Here is a 22,183-nt window from a genome sequence, read left to right on the forward strand (position 1 = left end):
AGGCTTCACCCTTGACACGCCTGTATTACCATATTCCTTTTCTCCTCAATTTTAGTGAGAAGGGAAGCGTGTGTTTAGACGTCCTGATGATGGTGAATGTATATTGAACAATGATACATTTATGTTGTAGTTTTACCGTACTACAATCACTTTCACCACCGTGCGACGGCATTAGGAGTCCTCGCAGAATTCAAATATATCTATCCTCAAATATCGAACCCATGTATTTTGAGGGTTGGGAAATGGGCTACGTAACCAGAGAGCCAAGGAGGTCAAAGTCTTGCTTCAGTTTCTCCCTTCCCACCGCCTCATTATAAACCTGTCACGTTTTAACCGAACCAAAACCTGCCACACAACACTCACATCGAATATGGGGTTCTCATATATAATACAATTTCTCATCTGTGATACAATATGCTGGAAATCTTACGAAACAGGAAAAAAAAATTCAGGGAAAACCACATATATGTGAAGGACGAACGTCTTACCTGGTGAGAGGGTGGGTGAAAGACGGCGAACCTGTTGTGTGTGTCGGCCGTGTCCAGGTCCGCCCAGTCAGCTGTTCCATCAGCTGTTCTACCAGCTGTTGCATCAGCTGTTGCCTCCTCCTGTCCGGTCGGGAATGCTTGCACCCCGTAGACTCCCACCAAGAGGGCCACCAACCAAGGTTTGAACCCCAGACTCTTCATCTTACTGTTGGCGTACACTGAGGCCTGGCATCTGCTCTGGCACTCCACTGCCAGTCTGTACCTGCAACCACCGACCTCTCACATCTGTGGCAGCCCGGAGTTGGTCTGCAGCTGCTGCAGGGACTGAACTCATCTGTTGTCAAACCGCTGTGGTCCTCAGTCCGCTGGTGCACCTGTCAGGGGAAGAGTAAACCATATTAGTAACATTTCCTCCCTCCATGACGGGTGTAGGGCCCGAGGTGGGGGGTCTTGCCTGGTGTGTACACACGAGGACCCGTGTCAGGCTGGTCCCAGCAACAAGGTGATGACCTCCTCCTCCTCCTCCTCCTCCTCCTGCTGGGGGTGGTCGTTGGGTCGAGTCCTGGCCTTAAACAAAGGTGCGTGTCGAGTGTTAGATGTGGGAGGTAGTTTATAAGGGGTAGATGGATGGGGTATGGAATCCCACGGATGTTAGGTTACCTCATCTCTCTCTCTCTCTCTCTCTCTCTCTCTCTCTCTCTCTCTCTCTCTCTCTCTCTCTCTCTCTCTCTCTCTCTCTCTCTCCCTAATTCTTCCATTTATTTCATATTATTTTCATCCAGGATGGGAGAGGCACGCCTCATGCCAGGGGCACATGGCGTCGAGGGCAGCGCTCGGCCACCATCATGGCCTCTTTAACACCATCCCTCACCCGCCTTGTTAAGGAACTGAATCACTTAATTACCACTTGATGTCTCCAGTACGTTACGTTGGGGGTTTCTCACCGAAGCGTGAGATAAAACCCTTCTCTGTTATCCGGTCTTTTCAGCGGGTTAACAACCGCTTAGCCACGACCCAGGGTTAACTATCACCAGTATTTGCTCACCTCACTAAACTAGACGTGAGGACCGGAGGGAGAGATACGTAAGCGGCTGCCCCAGGTAATACATTCTCTCTATGTTGTATAGCCGAGACAGGTCGTGAGTGAGGCAGGCCGCGTGAGGAGATGGTAGGGTGAGGGTGTTTCCTCATTGATTCCTGCGTGGTTCTTCAGCAGCCGCTGTTGCTTCATGAGGAGGGGACGCGCGGCTCTGTGCACGGCACGACGCGCGCGCGCCCGCGCCCACCCGAGAGAAACGCGCGCGTCACGTGACGACGCACGTCACTCCGGCGTAACCTTACGTGCAGGTGTTTGGTAACTCTTGGGTGTTCACGTGTGTGACGCATCACCGCTAACAGTGACTGGTGCATCGTGGGAAACAACCAATTACCAGAATTTACGTGAAATACAAATTGTTGATGAGTTTCTTTTGTGTTGATCGTCCTACATGTTGTGTTTCTTATGTTGCCGCTGTGTTCCTTGTGTACCTTGCGGTGTTGTTGACCTGCGTCACCATATATAAGGTAGTCACGTGTTATAGATTCTATAACCCCAGTGTGACCCTCGAAGACTGCTGAGTCTGAGAGTTGTACATTAGTTATGTTGTATGTTTTGGTCTGCGAGTCGGCTGGTGTGGCTCACTCTAACACTGCAGGATGTCCGTGTGTGTGTGTGTGTGTGTGTGTGTGTGTGTGTGTGTGTGTGTGTAACATTATGAACTCGTGTGAATGACCTTCCTTGACACAGCCAATGTTTCCATAACCTGCTGTGTCATCAAGGTTCTTGTAAAAAAGAAAAAAAGTTAAAGAAAACGGGTGACGTCCTTGCCTTGCGTGACTACATTGTTTACCTGTTTTAACATCAAATTAGATAATACAGATTGGTATGTCATGGTATATTTGTGGTTGCACAACTGCTCACCACCCCAAAAAAAATAAAAGGTAAGTAATTTGATGAATTGACTTTCGCTTACTGATGTTTACAGTACATGAGGCATATATATATATATATATATATATATATATATATATATATATATATATATATATATATATATATATATATATATATATATAAAATGGTAAATATTTTGCGTGTGAGTCAGGACTGTTCATTGAGGCACGTAATTATTTCTTTATGTTTCGGTTCTGGTCACGTGACTGGCGGGATCTGATTGTTTCCCCAAGGACAGTGTACACCAGAGTCATGTTCGACTGTAATGAACATCACTAAACCCCGACCGTACGTGATCTGGGTTTACTCAGGTCCGGTTTGGTCAGACTACAGAGCCGTGAGATAGCCTGGCAATGAGTTGCTTTGACGGTAATTAAGTGCATGTAACGTGTGACGTAACCTAACGTGGGTTTGCATCTGGCATGTGAGCTAAGGAGTGGTTGGCTCTGCACACGTCAGCACTTGTACCATAAACTGGCAAGACATGACTTATGAACTTGGTTAAACCGCTTACCAGTTGGATCTTTAACATATATTTTCTCCCACGGGGTACGTGAAAGTCTTGATTTACGGGAACTATGTGCCCAAGGGTCGTACCGTCCTGCTCAAGGGCCGTACCGTCCTGCTCAAGGGTCGTACCGTCCTGCTCACGGGGTAACATAAGTGGGTGGAAGTGTAATTACGTATTGTTGTGGTGAAGGTGAGAGTCAGGTACGTGATCGCCTCCTGCCATGACCCGCCGCTTGGTGCTGACCAAGTGTACCACGCTACACCTGCTGACCAAGTGTACCACGCTACACCTGCTGACCAAGTGTACCACGCTACACCTGCTGACCAAGTGTACCACGCTACACCTGCTGACCAAGTGTACCACGCTACACCTGCTGACCAAGTGTACCACGCTACACCTGCTGACCAAGTGTACCACGCTACACCTGCTGACCAAGTGTACCACGCTACACCTGCTGACCAAGTGTACCACGCTACACCTGCTGACCAAGTGTACCACGCTACACCTGCTGACCAAGTGTACCACGCTACACCTGCTGACCAAGTGTACCACACCACACCTGCTGACCAAGTGTACCATACCTCACCTGCTGACCAAGTGTACCACGCTACACCTGCTGACCAAGTGTACCACACCACACCTGCTGACCAAGTGTACCACGCTACACCTGCTGACCAAGTGTACCACGCTACACCTGCTGACCAAGTGTACCACACCACACCTGCTGACCAAGTGTACCACACCACACCTGCTGACCAAGTGTACCACGCTACACCTGCTGACCAAGTGTACCACACCACACCTGCTGACCAAGTGTACCACACCACACCTGCTGACCAAGTGTACCACGCTACACCTGCTGACCAAGTGTACCACACCACACCTGCTGACCAAGTGTACCACGCTACACCTGCTGACCAAGTGTGAGTGAAAGAGCTTTGCATCGTGTTGGCACCGTGACCAGCCAACCCCAGCTGGTGCTACAAGGAAATAAGTTATCTTGACTATAATAACTTATTATCTTACTGGGAATACCAGTGATCTTGACTGTTGACTTGAGGTAGGGCTGGTGACGCCAACCCTAAGGGCTTCCAGTAATCCTGATTGGTTACTGGGAGTGATGACGTCATTCATGAGGACAAATTGTGATCTTCATTGGTTGAGGGGGGGGGGGGGAGGATGACGTAATTCCTGAAGTCTTCCTGTTGTCGTGGTTGGTGAGAGCAAGTGATGACGTCATGAAGGGAGCGATGACGTCTTACGTGAGGACGTTCAGTGATCCTGATTGATCGGGAGGGTGGTGGGAGAAACTATGACGTCATCGAATCCCCCTCTCCCCCTCCCGCGCTATGAATGAACGTTCGTCCAGGTGACGTCATGATGACCGCGGTGTTGGCAGTGACCTCTGGAGCAGGAGGCGACAACCTGCCCACCCTCAGGTTGGGCCCGACCAACCTGCATCAACCCCTCCCGCTTTCTCTAATCCTCAGGGAAAAAGAAAACGGGTTCCGTCAAGCTTTCTGAAGCGGGCAGGATTTTCACTTTTATAGATATTCAACGAAAGCGATATTTGAGTATGAGCCTTCCAAACCTGTGGGGTTATGTCCGGCTGAATTGCCACCCAAGCTGATGAAGGACGGGGTCTGCCAACAGCCAGCCAACACCCGTGATGCCTGACAACACCACCGTCTCATCTCCTACCACCACAGTGTGGCAACGTAGTTCGTGTGCCCACCCTCACAGTCAGCCTAGCCAACACCCAGGTACTGCGTGCCTTTCAGGCAGACGGAGGTGCGGGGTTAGAGTCAAGCCCCCACCGTATTCCCACACTGCTGGCATGTGTGGTGTTCCTAAGCCCCCCCTTCCCAGGGCCCTACTCTTCCCTGCCCCTCTCTACTGCCCTCTTCTGGCTGACCCCCGACAACAGCATCACCTGGGAATGGGCTCTTGCGCCGCAGAGGTAGGCTGGTGTGGTGTGGTAATGTGTGGCCATGTGTTAGTATGTGGCAGGGTGGTGTGGTACTGTATAGCGGTGTGGTGGTATGTGGTAGTATGTGGCTGGTGTGGTGTGGTGATGTGTGGCCGTGTGTTAGTATGTGGCAGGGTGGTGTGGTACTGTATAGCGGTGTGGTGGTATGTGGTAGTACGTGGCTGGTGTGGTGTGGTGATGTGTGGCCGTGTGTTAGTATGTGGCAGGGTGGTGTGGTACTGTATAGCGGTGTGGTGGTATGTGGTAGTACGTGGCTGGTGTGTGTGGGTGTGGTGATGTGTGGCCGTGTGTTAGTATGTGGCAGGGTGGTGTGGTACTGTATAGCGGTGTGGTGGTATGTGGTAGTACGTGGCTGGTGTGGTGTGGTGATGTGTGGCCGTGTGTTAGTATGTGGCAGGGTGGTGTGGTACTGTATAGCGGTGTGGTGGTATGTGGTAGTACGTGGCTGGTGTGTGTGGGTGTGGTGATGTGTGGCCGTGTGTTAGTATGTGGCAGGGTGGTGTGGTACTGCATAGCGGTGTGGTGGTATGTGGTAGTACGTGGCTGGTGTGGTGTGGTAATGTGTGGCCGTGTGTTAGTATGTGGCAGGGTGGTGTGGTACTGTATAGCGGTGTGGTGGTATGTGGTAGTACGTGGCTGGTGTGGTGTGGTAATGTGTGGCCGTGTGTTAGTATGTGGCAGGGTGGTGTGGTACTGTATAGCGGTGTGGTGGTATGTGGTAGTACGTGGCTGGTGTGGTGTGGTAATGTGTGGCCGTGTGTTAGTATGTGGCAGGGTGGTGTGGTACTGTATAGCGGTGTGGTGGTATGTGGTAGTACGTGGCTGGTGTGTGTGGGTGTGGTGATGCGCTGCGTGGCAGACTGGTGGTGGTGTGGTCAAGAGTGGTGGCAGCAGGGGGTGATGTGTGGTGCTTGGGTGTGGCAATGATGTTTACAAGATACGACCTTGATATTTACAACGTTCTCTTCGTTATTGCCCCATTGTTCCCTCCTTGTGTGTGTGTGTCTTTGGTATGAATGTTTACTGTTAGCCTCGCTGAGCTATTCCTCATACCTGAGACACTTACCCTTACCTCACACCCTACTGCATTCTTCATCACACACACACACACACACACACACACACACACACACAGTGGTCACGATGAACATGTGTCGTCAGTGTAATCATGCAGACTCGACCTGGCCAGCTTATATGATGTTCGTGTCGATCATGCGGTGCCAAGCCATAGTTCCTGTTCAGCGAGTGACATCAACGCTGACAGTTTTGTTCTGACCATAGACTCGACACCAGTGTGAACTTACCACCTATATTCCTAACGTGAAATTGACAAGGGTTGTGAAAACAACACAGGCATTAAGAGAGGATCTCTCTCTCTCTCTCTCTCTCTCTCTCTCTCTCTCTCTCTCTCTCTCTCTCTCTCTCTCTCTCTCTCTCTCCTTCTGCGAAATCAGTAGAAAATGTTGCTTAAAGGCGTAAAAAAAAAAGAGACTTCCTCTTCCCGTTTTCTTTCGCTAATGTGAAGGCAGTCAGGCCTCGGGTGACGGCCGTAACTTTCAGTATTAAGATTTGGGCACGACATTGTCCCCTGGTTCACTGAGGACATGACGGAAGTGGGTCGCCCTCACACGAGTCTAACCTCCCTTTCCCGTGCACTTCAAATGGCTAAGTAACACCTCCAGTTCACATGACCAGTGTTCACTCCCATTGACGCCTGTCATCCTTTGAACAAGTGTTCCCTCCCTCCACACCCGCCCTTGTCCTTGTGTCCTGTCACGCAAGGTCATATCCAGTGACCCCCCTCCCCCCTCATACTGTCTTCTCCCACGTGTGCTCGCGTGTGACCTTCCAGAATGACCCCTCACCAGGATTTTCCCCCAGGTGTCCTACTTAGATGTCATTACTAATTACGTGTTATTGGGAGAGAGTTTTGCACTCGTGTTGCCCCGTCTCTTGACCTAGTATATGTATGTACTAAGTCTTTACCTGTGTGTGTGTGTGTGTGTGTGTGTGTGTGTGTGTGTGTGTGTCCTGACACACCCACCTTGGTCAGGTACCCATTTATCGACCAGCTTCATGGGGAGGATAAACACCTGTGCCGGCTGTGGGCTGATAGCCGCTCCCAAGATTCGAACTCTGGCGGGCCCGTGTCTGAATATTGGTAAGCGACGCAAACCACAATGCGTGAGTATGTGTTTGTGATGGTAAGTTGCCTTAATAAAACAATATCATATGTTATAGATCTTAAGTAAACTATCCCTGCTTAATATAACTCGAAGTATTTACGATCAAGTTTATGGCTAATATTTACATACCAGAAGCATAAACATTATTTTAGCGAGGGTTATATTTGGCAGGAACTGTAGGGACACGATCCTGCTTTAGCAACATAAACAAAAACTAGGATGCCAATATCTTCATTACTTCCTTCTGGGTGATGGTGAAAATAAGCCTAAAGGAATTCATATATAAGGTCTAGCATCCATGGCTGAAGAAACTTGCAACTGGTCAAGTATTGCCGGCTTTATGGTTGAGTAGCAGACGGGCCAGAGTCCCGTGTGTGGCAGGTAGGCGCCTCAAGCCTAGCCTTGCTCTACTTACACACTTGACCACTCAAGCGGAACGACTAGCGAGTATTAAACAAGTTTTCCTCACTTTAGCAGCAAAAAGCAGTACTTTTACTGTAACATTCTTGCCAACTGTGAAATCTAGAGTTAATGTGACCGCCTCTAGGTCTAATCACTTTTTGATTCTCTCTGTCCCTGATTCATTGTGATTACGTATGTGTGATGTTTTCTCACTTTCCTGGGAAAGAAAACGTTCTTGGCCTATGAGTTATTAGATATTAGAAACCTAACTTTAAAGAGTACTTCAATATGATAGCGCTTTCAAGCAAAATAATGAGTGGCATGGTAATGAGAACTTTCACATGGAGAGACAGAAAGCTAATGTTTAATGTACAGATAAGAAGCAAAGGTGAATACTGCTGTGTTGCATGGTCACCGGTCAAGCAAGTGGAAAATAAATGAAGTTAGAATCCAGAAACACTTCACAGTCAGAATTGATGGTCTGGAACATATGAACTATCACGACAGGTTGAAAAGAACTCAGACTTTGCATGAGAGCAAATAGAAGTCATAAAGAAGAATGTATTTTATGTAAGAGCACGTGAGCAAAGAAGATATAGAAGTATCTGAAATGATAGCTGGGAAATATACCAAAAAAACATCAGGCAAATATATATATATATATATATATATATATATATATATATATATATATATATATATATATATATCACATCATCAGGGGAGACACAAGAGAGAAATGTGATTATTACACGAAAGTGCACTTGGGAACTTTTCGTGTTTCATTTTTCCCGTGGACTCATAGGAATATATATATATATATATATATATATATATATATATATATATATATATATATATATATATATATATATATATTCTTAACGGTAACTTGCTAATGCGGGAAATGGCGAATAGTTTGAAAGAAAAAAGAAATACATATATCCAACTAAAAGAAAAGTTGGCAAGATTATTTAATGAAGTAACTACAGAAACAGTTAAGAGAAAACTAGTGTTATGGTCGAGATCAGTTCCAGATGAATCTTGGACCGACAGCCATGGAAGCAGTGTGGCGGCACGTTGATAAAGCATAATTCAACGAACAAGACTTACGGTGTGAGTTTGGGGACCCTGCCACTGGCAAAATCTGGTTATAGGTGGTCTTTAATAGGTTTGTACTTTCTCTTCCCCCGTAACAGGTAGCCGTGCCAGGGCCACGGCATGAGGGGCCAGGGCTGGCCACTAACCCCATAGTGGCCACCTCCGCCAGACGCGGTTAATTAGTATGTTTCTCACGTCGCTGGCTGCCGGCAACACTGTTTCGGAGGGACGCTAAGACTGCAAATATTACTTGTACAGAATATTGCACAAAGCGCAAGTCTTCATATATATATAAGCCACTAATCATGGGGACTATTGCCTGTATCATGGATGTGTCTGGTGGCTGTATATTTTCTTATGTCCAATATTGGGAAAAGGAGAGATGGGGGTGTGTGTCATGCTACTAAGGATGCCTTGTAGGGATAGGGAGGGGACCTGGCAGGCGAGATGATGTGGCAAATATTTCGGTCTTTGCCCCCTACTTGGTGGTACGAACATCACACGCTATAGAAAGTGCATCTGAAAAAAAAAAAAAGGTCAAAGCCAACCTCCCAATCCCCATTTTTTTGGAACATTACCTTGAGGAGGACATGAAGAACTGGGGTATATGCCTCCCTCTCCGTCGCTATGTAAAAACTGGATCGTAAGAAAGCGTTAACCATTCTTTAAGATACAGTTGGCCTTGTCCTTAAAGAGAAACTTTTTTTGTAAGAATAAGGGAAAACAAAAGGTAATGTGTTCCATTGTAAGGCATTTCCAGATTTTTCTATTTTGTCTTTTTTGTGTGTGCCGGGATCGCGTTAAGAACTGTCCAGGTTAAAAAAAATCCTGGCTAGTGTAATTAGCTATGCTTGGATAGCCTAAGACAGTATTCTGTTTTTTAGGGCAAAAGTTAAAGAAAAGAGTAGAGGGGCGCACCTCTGGTACCTTTGCAGTAAGTGATGCTCTTTTGCAATGGCAGTGTTTATTGAATGGAATAAGTGTCGCAACTTGATATAGATCTTTCAAATATTTGATTATGATTGATAAGACGATGATAATGTTGTGGATTTGGATCTTTCATTTATTTTAGTGATGATCAATAAGACCTTAGTGGTGACGGGTCGTGATCAGGAAAAATGAGAACGTAAGATAAGGTGAAGCACGTAAAGAAATCAGTAGAACCTTTGATAATCTTTAACTTCCCACAGCAGTTGCAAGTATGGTTACTTTTTTTCTATCCGAATGCACCAACGACCATCTATATAAACTGCAACGATAAAAAGTAATATCTCCTGCCAGGGCAAGTTTGGTGAAGGGGTTTTCATGGATTCTGTTGACCCATGCGAGTATTTCTCGTAGTTTCTTTCGGTTCAGTAACCCCTTAATTTCTCCCATTTTCCAAGCCTACGCCGCTGTCGCCATCATTATAGCACTTATATTTCCATCATGTTTCACCTCTGATCATATATACAGTGAGGTACCATAGCGAACCAGTGACTCTTCCCTATTCCAAGGATAGTCCTATGCCGTCCCATAAATTCCTACTCTCTACAGGGTGAATTACCGTCTAGAAAAGATATAAGTGAACCCACAAACCTGAGCTGATGTATTGTGACGTACAGTCCTTCTCTCTGACCCCACCATCAGCAGTCGTAATATCGTTTGAATCGGCGCCACAAATTATATGCCCCAACGGACGCCAGCAGAACATTAAAGGGTTGTATCTTTCGCGAGAAAAAAAGAAATTTTTCTACGTTATTTACAACTTGCCTAGTATTGACGAATTGAATAACCATTTGCCATTCTTCTTCTTAAGAGAATTAATGTTCACAACTTACAACACTCTTAAAGTTTGGCACTTACCAACCAATGAGATTCTAGTTTTTTTTGTTGTTTTTTTGGTTGAAATTTAAATGGTTTAGACCAGTGGCTAGTTACTGCAAGGTTAAGGGCGGGGCTTTTCCACGAAGAACGGATGAAATTTATTTAGTTTTTTCTCTTGCCAGACCTTCATATATATATATATATATATATATATATATATATATATATATATATATATATATATATATATATTGATTTTTTCATATCTAAATACTAAAAGACAATTATGTTGTTTGTTGTATCATTTAAAGGCACCAGCGTTTAATAAATCCATTAAATACCAGGATAAAAAAACATCGCATATAGGAGTCCCGTACATAAACCTCCAGTACTAGTGTACTTTAAGTGCCACACACGACACATATAGCGTCACTCAGTACATGGTTCCATCAGGGACGACCAGCACGTACGTTGGCTGATCTGGTTGTTTACACTAACTGATGGGAGAAAGGTGGTGATGGGAGTTGGTGCCCACTCGTGCATGGGGCCTCCTAATGGACGGGAGAGACGCTGGGTCTGAGAGGCTCTTCCCGGGAGAGTAGGTTAAAGCCTCCTCTTACACTTCGATGTTTTGAGTGGTCTTTGGTGGTTTAACATGCTGGGAGAGAGAGGTTAGTGGGGTTAGACCTGGTGTTTGAGAAGTTGGTGGAGGTACCTCATGTGGTGTGTGCGTGTGTGTCGATCTGGGTGGTGGAGGTGATGAAGGAGTGTGGTGGAATGAGGTCAGAAGTGGTCCACCTTCGTGTCTGTCCACCTTAACCTGCACACCTTGCTGGCCTCAGAGGGTTAGGCCCGGTCTTCCTGAGTGTGTTGCCAAGTCCTAAACGCACCAGGACACCTGTTAAACCCTGTTGGGTGGGTGGGCGTGTGTCTGTTTTTCCAGCCTTCGTCCAGTAACATTTAGCAAGGGTTTCAGGCGTGGTTGGCTGGATAACGTATTCTTTTTTGCAAGCCGGACTATGATTATGTTTTTTCTTCTACAAACGTGATCCATTCTGACTAACTACATATTATTCCCAGGTAGTCGTGTATCGTCTGTGTTCAGTGGTTTTTCGTGAGACCTGCTCCGGCTACATTAGCTCTGCCATTCAGGTTCTTTTTGCGTAGCTACACACAGAGGGCGTACCCCAGGGTTGAGTCCTGGAGCCCGCCGTGGTAGGACCCAGAGGGACGCGTCGCCTGCTTATTACAGTCACGTGGGAGTGGCCACGGTCAGGCGCGTCGTGGCTTCACAACACTCACTTGCCGCCCCTGGTGTACCAACTAGTGTGTAGTAAGTAATGTACAGCAGCCATTACAACTGACGTGTAAGCCCCCGACATACTGTTCGTGATGTAGCAGCTAACGAACAGCAGCCACCACCACACCCTCCGTGTGCAGTGACTAACGTCTAGCAGTCACTCCAATCACTACCACACTGTCCGTGGTGTAAGCTATGTGCAGGAGGTCAGCATTCATTACTTGGAGAGTGCCTGCTCCCGCCTAGAGCTGACCATGGTCCACTAAAATCTAGTAATGCGAACCACCACAAATTACCAGCGAATTGACGGACTTCAGCCAGCGACTATACGCATCAGCGATGGATAATGTTGCCTTCCTTTACCATACATGTAGAGTAAGGAGGTGGTGAGGTTGTAGATAGATGCCAACCTGGGCAGGATGTAGACAGCAAACACCCAGGGAAGTACTGCCTTTCTCTCTTAAGAGTGATGCCCGGAACCATCTTACAACCTCCACGTCTGTACGGTCGTAGACAGCAGCCATGATAAGAGATGATTCAGCTGTTGAGGTTGTTAAGAGCGGTGTAGTCGGGAGAGCTGTGTTAATACTGACACCAGTGGTAGAGTGACGAGGGCAGTATTATCGAGTACATTCATCCATCCGGATATCATTCATAAGAGGAAAGAGATACCACGGTCCCATCTTCCTGGCCCGTGGGGGAGCCAAAGGTGAGGGACTAGAAAGTGGAGACGACCACAAGAAAGCGTACGGCCCGACGACGCTCACTGGGGAAGCCCTAAAAGCCATGGAAGGAGACCATAGCACAGCAGCGCACAGCTGCAGGCTTACTGATGATTGGGTTGTGGTTGACCAGATCCAAACAAAGCCTTGGTGATGCCAGCGAAGGTGAGAACCACAAGGAAGTTTTGTGTCCCTCTTGGTTGCGATAAAGTCAAGGAAGGTAATGAGGCAGAGGGTGGTAGGAGTTTTCCCTTTGCCCAATTGACGAAGACTTGTGGGACTTGTTAGAAGTGAGGGAGGGAGAGGAAATAGCTACTACGAAAGTTCGCCATAATATAGAGAGCTAGCACGTAGAGTACCTACCTACCTACGACTACATACGATGAGTATGTCGCCATGTGGCAGGACTTTACTTAGCACGTAGAGAATCACAGTTTTATGGTGTGTCCGGCTCCATCATGAGATGTGTTTTTGGTTTATGTCTGTGTACCATTAAAGTGGATCCCGAGATTTGTGAGTCAGCCGGAGATACTATAAACATGAGCGGAGCTGTGCACTTGTGGACGCTTGTCATGTTAGTGGAGGCCCCAGCACAGCCTCCTCCACACACACACACACACACACACACACACACACACACACACACACAGCCTGTTGAACGACGGTACGGCCCTTAAGTCTAATGGCATTAGCCTTTAGTCTTGTCCTTAAAGATCAGATCAAAAGCCGTGCCGTCATAGCCACTGGTCGTACCGGCATGCTCAAGGGTTATAAATATCCAGCTCAAGGGTCGTGCCGTCGTGTTCATTGGTTATCACGTCGTACTGTGGGGTCGTACCATGGTCCTGAAGGGGTGTGTACCATGCTACATGGGGGTATGTACCGTCGTACCCAAGAAGTCAACACAACAGGGTTGAGAGGATGGTCAAAATTTAAACAAACATCATTAAGAAGACACAAAGCTTCTTGTCTCATAAATGATAACAGTGTAGATATTTCTGGCGGATTGTGAGGATGTTTGTGCGTTGAGTGAGGACACAACCACCAGCCTCTCCCGCCTCCCTCTCCCATGGCTTCTCTCACACACACACAAACGTATAACACTAAATCTTCTCTACGCTTTCAGGTGTACATTAACTTAAATACTACCTATAGCGTTAACCATATATTAGCCATTGTGTATTACGCTAGCGGAGGGGAAAAATGTTATTTTAAAGTGATATTGCGTATGAAAATGATCTTCCGGCCGTATCTCTGAAGGGAACAGAAATCTCAATCTTTTCCAAGAAATTTTGGTCGCAACAGAAAATGGAATCATATATCCCGCGGCCTGAGTACGTGACAAGGCTGTCGATGACGTGACTAACGCACTCCTCCGCTTATAACATCCAAATTCGGCCTCTATATCATGAACTCCAACGTTACAATCTTCCTCGCGCTCGGGGTCAGGGTTACGGACCTTATCAGTGGACTTGCCTCGGGGAAATATTTAAGATTTGTGTTGAAAGTAGCAGACGGCGCCAGGCCGTGGCCGGGAGCCGACGCCTACCTCGCTCCTGCTGGGAGAGCCACCACATTGTTCCTGACGCCAAGCACTCCCCTCCCCTTATTATTTTTTCTAGCACTTCTTGAGTGTTTCTTATTCGAAGAGAGTGTCTTGCTGTCATTACGAGTCTATGATTTGCATATATATATATATATATATATATATATATATATATATGTGTGTGTGTGTGTGTGTGTGTGTGTGTGTGTGTATTGCTGCGTGTGTGTGCGTGTGTTTACCAGTGTACGTGATTATGTTTGGTTCAAGTATTAGTGAGGTGGTGAGTATTATGCTTCCTGTGTACTTTTGTCGTCCCATTGTGACCATGGCTACCCATCCATCTGTGTGAGTAGTAGTGATTCAATATTTGGAAGTATATTTGTCGTGCATTTACTCATAATATTTATCCCAGTGTGATAGCAAAAAAAAAAATAGTCATTTATCGCGATGTGTAATTTGTTCACCCACGTTCTTGAAGATGTACCAAGTGCAACCACATGATATGATGGCCTGACCTTTGACCTCGCCCTTAAGGATAAGTCAAATGTTATGCCAAGGTCGCACCAAAGGGTCATAGCGGCGTTTTCAAGGATTTGAGGTTGCCACGCCTGCTCTATATTTGGATGAGTGTAACAGAGTGTAACGCTCCGTGAATGTCTCAGAATGGGTCCCAGCGAGCATGTGTCACGGTGTGTGTGTGTGTGTGTGTGTGGACACACGACCTCTGCCAGTGTAGCCACCACCACCGAGGGCAAGACCTTTATAGAAACAAGTCTCTAATAAATGGACGCACATTGCGCTAGTTGGTAATACGTGCTTATAATTATTTGCTCTCCAGATTACTTTATTATCTGTACACACACACACACACACACACACACACACACACACACACCATCGTGTAGTGGTTAGCGTTGCTGACCATGAGTCAGCACGGGCCCGCATTGGTTCAAATCCTGGGTGCTGCAGTCGGTTCACACCCACCCCAGTTGTTCATCCTAACCATGGGGCTTGGTCGAGAAATGAGTATCTTGCTTAGACTAGTGTGTGTGTGTGTGTGTGTGTGTGTGTGTGTGTGTGTGTGTGTGTGCAAGCATAAAAGTAAAGCCATGGTACTTATATGTATAACAAGAGTTAAGAGCCTCTCTCCCGTAACACACAAAATACTAATTACACATAGTGATCACACGCACCAGAGGCATACAAGGAAAAAAAAAGAATGTGATGGACGAGACGAAGCGAGGAAAGGAATCAGTACGAAACTGACGCACATGGCAACTGACGCACCAGGCAAACAGTCGTTGTTCAGTCAGATGTGGTGGCGCGGGTTGATGATAGTCACGTTGAGGATGATGCACTGCTGCCGTCCGACACCTGATGGATGGACGCCAGCGAAATCTGACTCCCAGACGATGGCGAAGATGCACGACTTAACCCAGTAACGAAGATCCTTGACATTTGAAAACGACGGTTATTTTTCTTCTTGTTTTCATCTCGAAATCTTACACCGGCAGTGAAGCGTGTATGGTAGTCGGCTCAAGATATTTTAGTTTGCTGGAGGAGATACTTTCATAAGGAAGATATCTTAGTCAGAAGAGATATCTGTGTTTGCTTAAGGAGCGATCTTTGTTGAAGAGACCTCAACACGGAGCTCCACTCTCCACCCCTTCACTTTCTCCCTCCACAAAAGACGTGAGCTAAGAAAGTTTCACGCTAGTGTTTCACTTCGTGTTGACTCTCATCTGACGCATGTTTACACAGCCAATAATCAAGTACGTTTTGGTTACTGTGAAGGCGTGAAATACATAACTGGTTAAGGTTAGGTAATTATGCATGTATATAATTATTTTGGATCTTCGTCGTCGGTCATCACCCTCGCAGTGAAAGATTAAAAGTCATGACTGGTTAACGCCCTGAGCAGGACGACGATACGACCCTTGGTTGTGATTGGTTATGGCCTTTGAAATGAATGACCCTTCAAGGCCTAATCAAGGGTCATAATGTCGTGTTCAGGGATAGTAGTGTCTTGCTCAAAGGATCGTACCGTCGTTTTCAGTCTTAATCAGACTTGAAGGCTCACTTTTCATTAATGTTATCAGAGAGAATATTTAAGCCTTAAAAAAAAAATGCTTTTCGAAGAAATAATCAATGTACTTGAGGATTCCTCGTAACCTAATGTACCAGTTAATGTCAGCTGTGAACACCGTGGATTTAGATAATGTGGTGAAATCATTTGTATCTCCCTCTTATCAGCTAGAGATAACAGTGTAATGTTCTCAGAGCTGTTAATCATAATATATATATATTTTTTTTTTTTCTTTTTTTTTTTTTTCTTTTTTTTATACTTTGTCGCTGTCTCCCGCGTTTGCGAGGTAGCGCAAGGAAACAGACGAAAGAAATGGCCCAACCCCCCCCCATACACATGTACATACACACGTCCACACACGCAAATATACATACCTACACAGCTTCCCATGGTTTACCCCAGACGCTTCACATGCCTTGATTCAATCCACTGACAGCACGTCAACCCCTGTATACCACATCGCTCCAATTCACTCTATTCCTTGCCCTCCTTTCACCCTCCTGCATGTTCAGGCCCCGATCACACAAAATCTTTTTCACTCCATCTTTCCACCTCCAATTTGGTCTCCCTCTTCTCCTCGTTCCCTCCACCTCCGACACATATATCCTCTTGGTCAATCTTTCCTCACTCATTCTCTCCATGTGCCCAAACCATTTCAAAACACCCTCTTCTGCTCTCTCAACCACGCTCTTTTTATTTCCACACATCTCTCTTACCCTTACGTTACTTACTCGATCAAACCACCTCACACCACACATTGTCCTCAAACATCTCATTTCCAGCACATCCATCCTCCTGCGCACAACTCTATCCATAGCCCACGCCTCGCAACCATACAACATTGTTGGAACCACTATTCCTTCAAACATACCCATTTTCGCTTTCCGAGATAATGTTCTCGACTTCCACACATTTTTCAAGGCTCCCAAAATTTTCGCCCCCTCCCCCACCCTATGATCCACTTCCGCTTCCATGGTTCCATCCGCTGCCAGATCCACTCCCAGATATCTAAAACACTTCACTTCCTCCAGTTTTTCTCCATATATATATATATATATATATATATATATATATATATATATATATATATATATATATATATATTCTTTCTTTCATACTATTCGCCATTTCCCGCGTTAGCAAGGTAGCGTTAAGAACAGAGGACTGGGCCTCTGAGGGAATATCCTCACCTGGCCTCGTTCTCTGTTCCTTCTTTTGGAAAATAAAAAAAAAAAACGAGAGGGGAGGATTTCCAGCCCCCCGCTCCCTCCCCTTTTAGTCGCCTTCTACGACACGCAGGGAATACGTGGGAAGTATTCTTTCTCCCCTATCCCCAGGGATAATATATATATATCCCTGGGGATAGGGGAGAAAGAATACTTCCCACGTATTCCCTGTGTGTCGTAGAAGGTAACTGAAAGGGGAGGGAGCGGGGTCCTGGAAATCCTCCCCTCTCGTTTTTAACTTTCCAAAAGAAAGAACAGAGAAGGGGGCCAAGTGAGGATATTCCTTCAAAGGCTCAGTTCTCTGTTCTCAACGCTACCTAGCTAATGTGGGAAATGGCGATTATGAAAAAAAGAATGTACGTATATGACACATGAACGTATTTATGTACGTTAAGTAGATGCGTGCACATGGACGGACGTACGTTATGAGAAACATAAATAGTAATTTGCGTTGACAGTTTAGATCACACGGTCAACCGGTCGGTTACACAGTGTGGGCGGGACCATCCCTGGTGCTCAGACCTCCCCAACCTCTTGGTTCACTGGCTTATTTTTTTCTTATACTTGCTTCATGCGAATATCTCGTCGTTTTCTGTTTCGGGTCGAGCTCATAAACTTACTGGGAAACTTGCGAATTAGTATTCAAAAAGAGAAATGGCTGCGTGGTTTGTGTATAGATATTGATGGTATTTGTACGAGATGGGAGAAAAAAAGATGGCGTATTTACTAAGAATGCGCTTCGCTAACTTGTTACCTTCACTTTTAATTTCGCCTGTGCGATCGCGGAGAGAGTGACAGCGGGGGTGGCTCTCTCAGCACTGGACGCCCCAGTTAATTTACTTGTCATTGAGAGTGGCAGCGGCTTCTCAAGTAGGTGAACCGGAAGTAAGGACGCAGGTGATGAATGCGACTTGTTTATCTCTTGTCGTTCCACAGGACACCAGTGGCGCGTTGTGCTCCGCGTTAAAACAATGAAGTTTTAAGGTAAATCTCGGCTGCTTGGAAATGGTAAGTGATGTCTTAGGTTTTAGCGGTGTTTCACTTAAACAGCGGTGTGTGAATGTTATGGAAGGACCAGATCCCAGGACCCGACAGCTCTGGGGGATATGAAAGTTCGGCTGTCTTTAAATTCCTCTCAGGGTCCGAGAGCGTAGGAGGGAATTCGATTTTCGTGAAGCTATCCCGGTTTCTAGTAGTTTAGGAGGGCCATGAAAATGAAAGGTTTCCACTTTTCTTAAATTATTATTTCATTTGTGATTGCTAACTTTAGCGAACTCTTGAGCTGTCATTTAGCTCATTTAATACTCATGGTTCTGATGTACTCAGGTACCTCCAGCCGACATTTCTCTAGAAAGCACACGTAAAAGATAACACTCTTCCGTCGGGTGTGGCAAGGAAATTGCCACCATTAATAACAGATCAGTTATTTTCCAGTCACTCGTTTTAACTGGTAGACAGACTAGTAGTGTCAGGTATACATGGGATGTTGTTTTGAAGACAAGACCCGATGAGGGAGGGGACAGGGTGATAGCTGCCTCGGGGCTTGGGTTCCGTCTAGGAGCCTTTTTTTTTTTTTTCCTCACAATCCAGACTGTAAATGTAAGACGAAAAAACTCGTCCTTTTTTCCTCATCGTTACTTAATACATTACATGCATTTTCCTTTGTTCGTGAGCTCACTGACGTCCTACTTCAAGATCCTTTTTGCGATCTCTTTTAAAAGTTAAAAAGATAGAGAGAAAAGGGGCCCCGAAGAGTCTCGTGGTCGTCCCCCACCCCCTTTCAAAGAAGGGATAAGCCCTTAAAAGGAACGGAATAAAAGGGTAGAAACCCGAAGAACCTCGACGCCCTCTCACCTTTTAAAGCGGGGATAAGTTGTAAAGAGAGAAATGACCTTTAGAGACAACGTCGCCCTCCCCCTTTTTAAAGGAGACTTCTGAAAAATGGGGCGGAGGGGCTGTAAAGAACTTCGTCGTCCCCCCGTTTCAGAGGGGGAAGGACCGGGCAAAGTTGTGTGCCCCCGGGGCCTGCCTATACTGGCTCTCGACGCCCCTGTCGTCAGGGATGTGATTTATGAGTCAAATATTTCGTAATTATGATGTCACCAAATATTGACGTGTGGAGCTTGTATAATGTAATTTACCTATAGGTGCCGCATATACCTGGTTTCATAATCACCTTTCAAAGGCCTGCGAACGAGGAGGGTAAGAATATTTTAAGTCCTAAGGTCCCACAATGCTCAATACGTCACTACACTAAAGATAACCTAACCTAGTCTCTCCTGAGGCGGCTAGCCTAACCGTCTCCGTGTCAGTGAACAAGCTCCCCCTAAATTCCCCTTGCAGCCAAGATTTACCTCAATTTTCATGTCGTAATGTACAGTGTCTGCTGCATCCTGCCACTGGAGATTCGGGGAAATGATTGCAGACAGGCGCTCTATCACGACGTAACTTTTTACTAAAATATCAGAGGGATCTTAAGGACCGTTATTTGGGTCTAAGGTTGGATGCAGTATCCCGAATTTGTTTAAATGAATAATGATTAACAGACAACTATACACTTGACGGAGTATTCCTCTTTGAGGCCATTTCTTGACCTGTAAAACATGTCTTAGGGAATGGGATGACCACTCGACATTTTTCCCGACAAATCTAAAGGTACGATAACTTACTCGTAATATTGACTGTGATTTATGTAAGAATTACATTATTCCAGTGTAAGATACTGTATGATTTCTGGACAACATTTACCACACGTTAAGAGAGTGGCGCAGATGATCAAATTTACTGGTAACGTTCAGAGCGCGAGTCGCCTTCATCGTAAAGGTCATTACGTTACTTCAGTTTGACTTGCAAAATAAATGGGCGTGTGTTAGGCGTCCTTCCTGCGCATAACGTTCGCTCTGCCAACAGCAGGTATTTGTTACATTCTCTTCTTTAATTCGTAATTTGTGGTCATGTAGCATGTTCTTGAAACTTGTGAGTCGATGTTTATCAGAACATAAAGAAACTCCCATCAATCACTGGTCCGGAGCCATGCTTCAACTGTTAGACAATTTTTTTTTTCTCGTTTTCGATATTTAACTAGGACTTCTGAGATAATTCTCTATGACTATAAGAAAGTGAGATGAAATTGATCACTCACTGTCATCTTCCGTAAAGGTTAGGCACCGGTTACTTCAAGTTTTTCTGTGTCCCGTTTTTGCAGTTGTTGCAATGTTCACATCTTTTTGTGGGTGCAGTAACTGGAAATAGACTTAAATAATCATTTTTGCTACTTTTGTCTCGAATCACGGTATAGCTACTTCCGTATTAGCAAGGTCTTGATAAAGGCTTAGCCTAGTTCTAGTGACCAATAGCTGTGGAAAAACCGACCGCGCCTGTGCTAGGCTTGATCTTTGCTCTCTCTGATCATATCCGGGCAGGAAATGCGACTGGTTCCTCCACCACCTGGGCTCGCTGATGTAAGGTGACAGCAATGCCAAATCCACCGTTCGTAACCCGCCTCTGGCGTCCACCATCGCTCCGGGGCGTATATCTGTAGTAAAGTTGTTGCAGAATGGTGGAAACAGCCTTGGAAGGGTTCACATTCCAGCCAAGAAAGTTGCATTCAGCTTTGTCCAGCTCGCTCTTGCTCAAGTACAATAGTTCATGGACAGAATCAGTGCTTGAACACACCTATCAAACTTAAAATATACTCTGGAAAATCACGACGTTAGATGATAAGCTGAAAAGTCTCTGCTCTCTCTCTCTCTCTCTCTCTCTCTCTCTCTCTCTCTCTCTCTCTCTCTCTCTCTCTCTCTCTGACCTTACCTGTATGACAAGCCAGGGTTGTTACTTGAACAAATAAACACCATCGTCAGAGGTCTTTGTTGTATTCACTCTGTCACGATGACCCTCATGCAGGTCTTCGTCGGCAGGGCGCTACAGCGTGTGTGTGTGTGTGTGTGAAAACCCACGTAGCCAGAACTAACGTCAATGTTTCGTTGTCCGTCACAGTAGGCGAACTGTTGCATGGTTCTGACAAGTGGACTGAGTAAACATTTTTGGCATCTGGTCCTGATGAACGGGTTCTGGTTGACGATCATAGAGAATGTTTCTGGTTAATGGCCTCTTATGAAATGTTCAGATTAATCCTTGATGGGATGAGCATGAACCACATATTAATTATAAAGCGCTAGATGAAACTCCCTTAATAAAACAGGACGCTTTTATGTACGTTTTATACATGTTTAAACAATCTGTCGCTTTGATTGTCGGGTGATTTTCTGACAGCATCAGGTAAGTTGGACGTGCCCCATTAATGGGACTTCAGAGACTGCTAGTTAAAATCGCTCGAGTTTGGTACTCTTCCTGAAGCAACAGGAAGTGGTGAGTCGAGTGTACAGAGTACCATCAAAATGCCACGAAACCACGGTGTTATTTTCAAATATTCAGCCGTACTGAAAGTAGCAGAAAATTGGGCAACCGTAGCGTGTCATTTCAACCCGCAGCAGAAATCGAGTTAAAGGGGAACACAATGTCAGACCGTCACGCTGACCAATTTCTCGGATTAGTTTCGTCATAATTCATTTTACACAAGTACCGTGAATGGTAGGGGGAGGGGGGGATTCCTTTTTATATGAAGGCAGTGACAACTGAATCACACCAACAGGTTTTTGGTAATGCTGGCGACGTAGCAATCATACCAATTTCGTATTAAGAAATGGTACTGTTTTTGTCAAGTCATGTAATAGATTTATTGATATGAATATTTCTGATATAGAATTTCGGTACGATCTTGATTAATATTTTTTTTCACATTTTTTTTAGATTTGCATTCACTCTGA

General features: G+C 45.6%; 1 protein-coding gene across 2 annotated transcripts in view; it reads right to left on the minus strand.

Annotated features, from left to right (window-relative positions):
- The window catches only part of LOC139758744 (uncharacterized), a 57,640-nt gene that overhangs the window by 11,844 nt on the left and 23,613 nt on the right, over positions 1 to 22,183 (minus strand). For both annotated transcript variants that reach the window (XM_071680495.1, XM_071680494.1), the window contains exon 2: positions 489 to 862. In XM_071680495.1, the coding sequence (XP_071536596.1) occupies positions 489 to 689 (201 nt within the window). In that variant the 5' untranslated portion in view covers positions 690 to 862. The remainder of the gene's footprint in view (positions 1 to 488; positions 863 to 22,183) is intronic.

This window comes from Panulirus ornatus, chromosome 31 (assembly GCF_036320965.1).
Source record: "Panulirus ornatus isolate Po-2019 chromosome 31, ASM3632096v1, whole genome shotgun sequence".
Taxonomy (NCBI): domain Eukaryota; kingdom Metazoa; phylum Arthropoda; class Malacostraca; order Decapoda; family Palinuridae; genus Panulirus; species Panulirus ornatus.